This window comes from Merops nubicus, unplaced genomic scaffold (assembly GCF_000691845.1).
Source record: "Merops nubicus isolate BGI_N331 unplaced genomic scaffold, ASM69184v1 scaffold4228, whole genome shotgun sequence".
Classification (NCBI taxonomy): domain Eukaryota; kingdom Metazoa; phylum Chordata; class Aves; order Coraciiformes; family Meropidae; genus Merops; species Merops nubicus.
This window is the reverse complement of record NW_008626183.1, coordinates 21,911-31,413: the sequence shown is the minus strand read 5'-3', so window position 1 is coordinate 31,413 and position 9,503 is coordinate 21,911. Positions and strand designations below refer to the sequence as shown.

At 39.3% G+C, this 9,503-nt stretch overlaps 1 protein-coding gene across 1 annotated transcript in view; it reads right to left on the bottom strand.

Annotated features, from left to right (window-relative positions):
* Window positions 1-453: 453 nt before the first annotated feature.
* CPZ (carboxypeptidase Z) overlaps window positions 454-9,503 on the bottom strand; it is a 22,200-nt gene continuing 13,150 nt past the window's right edge. Inside the window, exons 7-10 of the mRNA XM_008945896.1 lie at window positions 6,616-6,751; window positions 5,365-5,504; window positions 2,589-2,688; window positions 454-809 (exon numbers count right to left, since the gene is read on the bottom strand). Of these exons, the coding sequence (XP_008944144.1) occupies window positions 454-809; window positions 2,589-2,688; window positions 5,365-5,504; window positions 6,616-6,751 (732 nt within the window). The remainder of the gene's footprint in view (window positions 810-2,588; window positions 2,689-5,364; window positions 5,505-6,615; window positions 6,752-9,503) is intronic.

The following is a 9,503-nucleotide window of genomic DNA, read 5'->3' as shown; positions in this document are numbered from 1 at the left end:
TCGGAAGAGTTTATGAATTGAATTTAAAATGTAAAAAGTGAAAAGAAAAGAGTTTTCTGAATATTTTGGAAAGTTATTTTTACTATGTAGTCATTAATGTGTTAAGATGTAGAAAAACGCATTAAAGGATCAAGAATATTTTCCTGCAGGTACTTAGAACCCAATAAATAATGAATGTGATTATTAATTACATGGGCAGAAGTACAGAGTATTATCCAGAAAATAACTGCATAAAAACTGGCCTTTGAATGGGTGTGCACCATTGCTTTTAATATACAAAAACACTTGAACATACTCAGTTGTGTGTGGAGAGAAAATGAAAGAAGTAAGCGCGCTCGAATTAACATTGTATTTTCAGATGAAACAGATTTAAATATTGCCAAGAGCAGTGAGGGAGCCTGGAGTCGGGTGGAAGGGCAGCAGGGTGAGGTGAGCAGAGCACCGTGATGCCCTTCAGCGTTGCTTGAGCAGCCACAGAGGTTTGTGCAGGTCTAGAGAGCTGAAGTAGGACCACCACCAGGGCTTCTCCCTGCCTGGCGGTGACCCACCTCGAGCCTCAGGCTGCCCATGTTGGCTGTGAGGGTCAAAAAGCTCCAGGGGGTCGTACGGGTCATACGCATCTTCCATGGAGCGTCGGAGGAGCTTGTTGGGCCAAGCCTCAACAGGCCGTAGCACGAAGTCGACTCGCCCAGCTCGTTTCATCTTGGCAGGAAGGGTGACCTTCTTCACCACCCGGCTGTATCCCGGCGCCTGGGCACTCACCATGTACGTCCCCGGAGGCAGGAGTCGCCAGTAGTCTCCATCAGCAGCTTGGGACAGACAAAGGCACAACAAAACCGAGCTTACGTTTTCAGCCTCGCGTCCTTCGTAGTTGCTTACATACACACGCACCCACAAGCATTGAAGGGGCAGGTTTTCAAAGGGTCTCAGAGTTGGGGCGACTCAGATTTTGAACAAAATTTGAGATGCAAATACTTGAATGACAAAAAGAGACTCTATCTGTGAAAGCCTGGCCTTTAAGAGCTAATGGAGCAAAACTGCCATACAAAATGTCAGTAACTGCTGTGGCGATATCACAGGGAAGGGAAGATTTCCTTTGTGGTGCTTTCCCAGAGGTACAAGGAATAACTCCAAAGAAATCAAATTAATTTAAAACTATGTGAAACTTAAGAAAGTGAAAGCAGAAGCCAGGCTGCAATATATATATATATATAAATAGCATGTCTAAGGAGCTAAGAAATCCCTGCTTTTATTATATTACATTCAATTACTTTGCAGACATTATAGCACATGAGATTATGGAGTCAGAGCTGCAGCTGGTATAGATTGCCATTAGTGTAAAATGGGTGTAAATTTCCTCCAGCTGAAGGTTAGAGCCTGCAGGCAAAAGCAGGGAGTTTTAAAACAGAATATTTATTCTTCGTTTTATATTTCCTTTATTTTGAATGGTAAGTTTCTTAGCCCAGTTAATGTTAAATTAATGCTATTTTCTCATGGAATTTGTCAGTCTTTCTAACAACAAAATTGAAAGACTTTTTAATCACATGACATTCTTAACCCCACCTAACTCAAGAACAAACAATCCTTTTTCCTTCAATGTAAACACATTTTTTATTTAATTCTTAATTCTTTAAGGGTCCACTGCCAATGGAAAGCCATTGTCTGGGATGGAATTTGAAAAAGACCTTAATTTATGCCAGAGTCTCCCACCAGCCTCAAGACTCTGCATCATCTCCACTATTGTATCCCCTCTAATGTTAGGTTTTTTGAAAGCTGGAAAGCATCCACTACATTATAAGCCATTCTGGCTTTGCAAATTGATTCAACAACTATCATTAGAGCAAACTGTTACCATTCATGTCTTCTATTTTGTACTCCTATGGCCTACCCTGTTCTCACTGAGATCAATAATAAAATGAGAGCATTGATTTCAGTGAGAGCCTAAAAGCTCAGAACTTTATGACTGTGAAAATTAACAGTTGCATATGCCTCAATACATGTTTACCAGCTGGCGACAGGTATAATGGGAACATAATTCAATGTTCTAGATTTTGGCATTTGATATAACCATTGTCCAAACCCTGCATATATTTATGCTTTTCCACTTGAATAAAAAAGGTTGTGCGCCCTTCAATCACTGCAGTTATTCCAGTTGTTGAAGTCTGTGTGGATCCTACTCTACTGTCTTCATCTCATGCTCATAATACCTCAATTAACTTATTCTACCAGGGCTTCACACCTTCATATACTGAGTTATGCACAGCCCCTGAGCTATTGTCATATTTCCCCCAAACATGAAACATAAAGGTGGATTTCTGAATTTCACTGAAGGCATATTGGCTTTGGTGGACAGCACACAGTCACAGGTGGAAGTTTTAATGGCATGGACTGTGTCATCCCAGAGACACAGCAGACTCAACAGCCAGTTTGACATGTCTTCTCTCTTGTTATTCCAGAAACAAACCTAGAGCTGAGCCTTCCGTTTTCCATTAAGGTGACATTTCTATAAAATACAACAAGACTTTTGCAGGTTAAACTCTCAGTGCTCTCACCTTGCCCCAGGAAAAAGCTCAAACTGAAAATATTACCTGTGGTGACATCATGCCTGATGCCCCTGACTGAAATACGAGCATTTTTTATTGGGTTGCCAAACTTATCAGACACAATTCCTTTTATCCCGCGATGAACCTGGCAAAGCAAAGCAAAGTTAAATGGGAGTCACTTATTACAGTACCACCACCTCATTTCCTACAAGGAAACCTCTGCAGAGAGGAAAGAACTTTCAAGAGGTTCAACCCATTATAGAAGCTCTCGGGCACTAATGCCCCTTCAGATAACACCCTCTGTTTTGGGAGCTCCAAGGGTGCTGAGGGAGAGGGATAACTAACAAGAGCTTTTCTGGGCTAGGTATGTGGCTCTGCAGTGAGACTCTTCTCTGCACAGATCACTGGCACCTCATGATCTGATCACAGTATTTAAAGACTGTTTCCAAATGTCTGCCCTAGACCCAGAACCACAAAGAAATGAAATGTTAAGGCTTTAAAAAACAATCTGCTGCTCTCTGCACAATGAGAAAGCATCACTTTAGCTCCTTGGGTCTCATCATCGCATTGCAGCCTACACTTCACTCCATGTCAGGATGTCACGATAGCAATGTGTATAATCCCCTTTTCCCCTCCTCCACAAGCACAGAACTGAGCTGCCTGAGCTGATGGGAGACATGCTTGGTGACAAACTAAAGAGTGACATGCATTCTCTCCTACAAAGAGTTGCACAAACAGCTCACTATATCTGAAGTTCAATAAAACAAAACAAAGCAGGAAAAAAACCAAAGTATTGAAGCATAAAACCTCTTAAGGTTCTTTTTTTGCAACCTTCTGAAATGAAAACATTTTCTACTGGAAATATTATATGACCTTTAAAAATGAAAAGTCATTCCATTTTGATTGTCCCCTGAACTATGATCAGCTTGAAGCTGTTTTTCACTTTCCCCTGTCTTCCTTCCACTCATTCTTCCCTCCCGTCATCACAAAAAAAGAACAGAAAAAAAGAACAAAGCATGACTACAATGTAAAAAAATATATTTGCTTTTTTTGCTGCAGTACAGAGATGTATAAAAATAAGCATTTAAAGATCCTACTTTATGGTCTTTTATCCATCTTTTAATATGAAGCTGGAAAAAAAAAAAGGTCTAGCCTAGTGACAGCAATTTTTTTGTTTAAGGTAAGTCTGTATTGTCCCCACCCTTGTTAAACAGCTACTCTGTACTGAGTGGGACTGTTCACTGGAAGGTTTAGGAACAACTCAGTGTAAGGACTTGAAAATTGTCCCTTAAGAACTATTATGATGAAGCACTGCAATTTGCTTTTCAGATGGACTTGAGGATTAATCATATGGATAGTGGGTAAATCTGGACAGAAGAGTCATCTCAGACTCAAATTTAATTTACAGTGTAGACATACTCAAAGTAGTATGACCTCATCCAACTTCAATAATAATTTTGCAATTACAACGTGATGGGATAAAAATGACAAAAATTGAAATTTCTTTAGCAATCTTCATCTGTTTTACTTTAGTAAATATACTATTTTTTCATTTTGCCTCAAGTCTGTACCACGTAAGTTTGGGAGAGAGTTTTGATATCACTTCTGATGGGGAAAAGAGATTGGCATTTATGAAAATGAATTCTACTTATAAGTGTAAAGCCAAGTAGATCTGTACACACACCAAACAGCCTGGTATATATCAGAATAAGAAAAGTTTGAATTGGTTATGGCAGACTTAATCCTTATCAGGACTAATTCAGTCATCCTTATCTACAAAGTTGTTTTGCTTACTGTCCTGCATTTACTCAAAAAGCTTTTCCAGCAGAGACTTCTACAATATCTCACACTATAAAAATCTTTACATCTTGAAGACTTCAACTGCAATATATATGGATTTAACCCAGCTCCATTTGGATACACTAAAACTCATTTTCATCAGACAGCTGTAAAATGAAATGAGTTTGGTGGTCTGTACTGTAGACTTTATTGAATGATAATACTTACCACAAGTAGCAAGAGGTTGCTTAGAAAGACCATAAAAACACTCCTAACAACTTTAAATTACTGAGTACTCTATCAAAATAAGGCATGACAGAAAGCTAATCTACTAATGGCTGAGAGAAAGATGAGCAACTTCTGCTTCTGTGTTCACTTACTTATTGTCAGTGAGGTATTTGTTTTTGCTGAGCTTAAACTTATTATTAAAAATTACTTTTAAATGGCATGTTTTAATGGTCACAGGCATAAAGTTGTTCCTCGAGGAGATCAGCCTTCTGATCTTTTCTAGCTACCTTCATTACAAGCTGAAAAGTATGGAAATTACAGTTCTAGCAAAATACCTAGAACCTTCCCAGTTTAATTGAATCTAATTTTCCTGCTGTCAACGTAGTGGGGTTTGGGCCACAAGAATGGAATATGGAAAGGAAAAAGTACCAGGAAGCTCTCAGGAAAGCAGACCCCATTGGTTTATTCTTCAAGAGAAAGGCCGATACATATATTTCTGGATATATGGGTTTTCTCTAGCATTAAGTTTTAGACAGTTGACTCATAATGTTAAACAAATATTTACACTTAATTCCCTTTTTTACTGTTTTCAAGGCCTTTACAGTTCTCAATCTCCACCCTTGCTGCAGTATAGGCAAAATATTATCTGGGTGTTCTGTTATAGAAACTGAGGCACTGGGGCCCCTGGTGGAATGTGATGATTGTGGCAGTACTACCTCCATAACTAACCAGGGAAGCAGTAAAGAAACAAATATCGACAAAGAATGAAGAAGAAAAACCTCAGGCACAGAAGTCTGTAAAAGCAGAGCCATACCATTTCCATGTAATTCAGAAGGGCATCTCTGTTTTCATGCCAGATTGTAAACAGTTCTTCCTCCAAAGGAAACTTTTCACATCCTACCTCCACAGTAACTTCAAAACAATTTGTGTGAAGGTAATTAAAATCTGCCATACCTATAGGTTTAAAAAGAAGATGGAGAGATCATGAACAAGCCATGTAACCCTTAACTGGAGGCTTTGCTGTTGCAGTCAGCTGAATGCAGCCCCTGTGGATGTGGACTAACACATCGTAATGTGTGTGCATGGCCTGTATATAAAAAGCGTTCAACAAATTCGGAATTCTACAACTTCTTTCAGCTACAAATTCCCTAATGACAATGACACTTCTTTCCGGAAAAAAAAAAAAAAGCATAATTCTAAATTATTATTATTTATCTGACCAAGAAGTAGCAACAGAGAGATAAGAATTGGTTAATCATGGTAATCGGATAATCGGCTGTATCAGAGGTGATTGCCAAGGGTCACCAGCACAGAGATGACCTTTTGTCATTAGTATGTTCAAAACTGTTTCTGTACAAAAGACATCAGATATAATTTTCAGAAGAATGTAAGCTGAAGATATTTAAACCTAATTCTCACTCATGCCCCAAAGCTTTCTAAATGCCTAGTTTCAACATAATTATTTAGGGATCCAGCTGAGTCCTATTTGAAAACACAACTGAAGCACTGCTGAAAATTTAGGAACACTGATATTTCATCCATGCCAGTACTTCAGGAATCCTGAAGAAAATTAAATACTGTTATTGGGGAAATCAAATTAGCAACCTAAGCACAAATTAATGGGATGTTTGTGCCTGTTGTAGTTTTCCCTGAAAAACAGCTTATTTAAACAAGCTGAAAAAGCAGCACTTGCATACTTTGCAAGATGGATTCAAATTCATGCCACTTAGGAGTGAGAGCTCCTTATAGCATGCATGCTCCTCATGCATTAAGCACTTATTTCTACATCTCACATTTGAAAACTAGAGAGATATGATATGCAATAACAAATTTGACCCTCGCGCAACTTGTTAACTTTCCTCAGGGCTGAATACACCCCACAGTATCTGAATATAAATGTTACCAACATGCATTTTGCTATTTAAATCCCTTATAAGTTTCATTTTGCAGGGCTCTGGCCTAAAGCAAACTGAAATGAATAAAAGTATGCCTTTCAAACTCTCGTGTCTCATAAAGGTCATATAGAGGTTTTACCTCACTTGATATGATGGTAAAGTGGTTTTACCTCCAGTGAAGCTGTACCACTCAGCACCATTGATAATACCTCCGCGTTTTACAAAGTTTCCACCGCAACGAAGCTCGGATCGGTCCGAGATGACTGGGTGGGCATCTGCATAGGCTTTAGCCAGCATTTTAAACATCTGTAACAAGAGGGTTTGAAATACAGTTGCTGTTACAAACTGTAAACACTGTCATTGCTGCTTCTAACTATTGCTGTTGCTTCTAACTATTGTTGTTGTCCCAGACAAAGAGCCACCCTGTGTCCTCGAGGCTAATGGAGGGACTGAACCTTAGTGCAAGGCTATTCTGCTAGGAAGCTTTCACTTGTCTTCTTCTCCAAGGTCCTTCTCTGCAATCAAATATATTTAGATAGAGACAACATTAAATACCAGTAGATTTTGTGATAGCTGGCTTCAAGCTGTCATCTGGGACAGGAGTAGAGGGCTTGTTTGGCTGTACTTCAGATTGCATTTTTTTAAAGCTGAAATGAGTGCTCTCTGTTATGTTTTATTGGTACTTTGGAAAAGTACCTACACCAGCCTCAGCCCAACCAGCTCTTTGTATTGGCTGCTGCTGTTTAAAATAGACTGTGTCATTTTGCTTTGCACTTATCACTCACACAGGAGAACCTGCCAGTTTGATCTCAATGACAGTTGCTTCTTTGTGGGGCAGAAACCATTCCTAAAGAGAAAAGGATAGGATGTGGTGATGGAGGATGTCACCACTGATTTCCTAAGAGCATGGATACTGATAAAGAGAAGAGGAGTCACCACTCAGAAAAGTGACAGGTACATGTAGTGAAGACAGGAGAAACAGCAGCGATCTGCAGAAACCATTTCTTTCAATCAGGTTCCTGTCATTTTTCTCTAATGTGTGTTCCAACTTTGTACAGAAATCCACCCCCTCTCCTTTTTGTTTATTTGAACCTCATCTACAAAAGCTGTAATTTCAGATTTTGACACTGAAATGACAGCACTTATCAGATGCTACTAGATCCTACTACTCAGCATCACGAGCTTCATTGCATGTTGTTTAAGACAATGTGTGCAAGAAGCTGGATGACTAAAATCCTGTTTTTAGAAGTGATCCTAAAACTTTATGCTTGATTGTCCTTGACAAAACTGACCAAGCACACAAATTTGATTTAATAGTTACAAATATTTCTAATAATCACAAAGCTGAGCCAATTATGGGATAAGGTAGTTGCATAAAGAAAGACAGAAACAGAGTGTTACATAAGTGTAAAATAATTTACAAAAATACTTCTGATAACCAGACACTAAAAATCCTGACTGGATATAAAATGGTTCTGCATCTCCCTTGAATTTCTATCTGTTTCTCAGCTCAGACAATTCAACCTTCTTCAAAGTTCTACTGGAAAAAATAAAAAGGATGTTAATTAAATATGTCCAGAAGAACTTCTACTGCCAATAGTTTGGGGCCAGACCAAGTATCTTTAATTTCTACAGGAATTTGAGTGTCAGTTCTGAACCTTCTGTGGAAGATATTTGCTAAAAGTTTCTAAGGTGGCTGTGTGATTTAGGAGTGTGTTGCTCACCTTTCCCAAAGACATCTGTGGGGTGGTTTATTTCCAGTGACTAAGGCTTTCTTCTCATGTGTTCACACCAAGAGGCATAAGACTTTAGGCTTTTGCCTGGCTACTAGTGCAAGTGAATGAAGATGGATGGTAGAGGGAAGATAAAGTGAAAAATAGAAAATCAGGTGAACTTGATTTTAAAAAAAAAAGTTACCCACTAAAGAAAAAAATCAAAATGTGCTCAAATAGTAATACATTTATTATCACTTAGCAGATAATGTACGTCATTTAACCTCAAACAGACATTTAGGTGTAATATCGTGGAACAAAAAGGGAAAAAACACAGAGGAATCCTTGTGACTTTGGAATTGTGAAGCTTCACTTGGTAAAATGAGGTCAGTGCTGTTACCTTGGCCAGCACTTCTATCCCACTGATTGTCACAGGGTTTTTGAGGGGGAAGAAAGGGAGTGTTGCCACTCACCAAAGGGAGTGAACTTGACGTGGTGTGCACCTTTCTGCTCCGGTGAGCACAGGCATCAGTGCAGATTCTTGGGTAACACAAAGCCACAAAAGCCTGCTAAAAACATCCATCTCCACAAAAGTAAATAAATGGGAAAGTTCTGAAAGGACTGAACTAGATGCAAGAATGTGAGTGTAAGGACATGGTCCAGCTTTGAGACTCCTTGATCTCGGCAGGTACCAGCTCAGGCTGTGATGCAGGCTAAAGAGGCCCGAAATCCTCAGTGTCTTGGAGCAAGTGCCAAGAGGATCCTCGTGCTACTGCACACACACCATAAAGAACAAAGGGAGGTGGCAGCACCTAATTCTGTGATTTGGCGTAGTCCTCACCAAAAGCTTCTGCAGCTTTCATTACCACCCACCAGATATTTCTTACATTGGCCTCTTTACTGGGCAGTGCCTGGTTTATTTTACTGCTAAATCGTTGTCATACATGCATAGTCAGTAGGAACTGTACAGCTTAGAAAGAATGGATTGCTATAGAAAATGTCTAATAGTCATAAATATTTAAAGATTTAATACGTGCTGGTGAGAACTGTCACTTTAGAAGAAGTCAGTCCAGAGATATGCTCAAAGATAACAGATGCTTCAAGTCAAAGATCAACTTCTGACTATTTTCAACTGCTGCTCATTATATAAAGAACCTCTTTTCCTTAAGAGGCCAGGGACATTTTTAACATGTGTTAGAAGGCTGAAAAGCTCGCCGTTCTCCTAGTGGGCATGTCAGCAATGAATACTAGATTGAGGAAACCAAAGGGAAATAGGAAAGATGGCAAAAAATTTCGCAGAAGATTTACAGTGAGTCCCAAATGGGGAACTTTCCAGGGACAAGAGG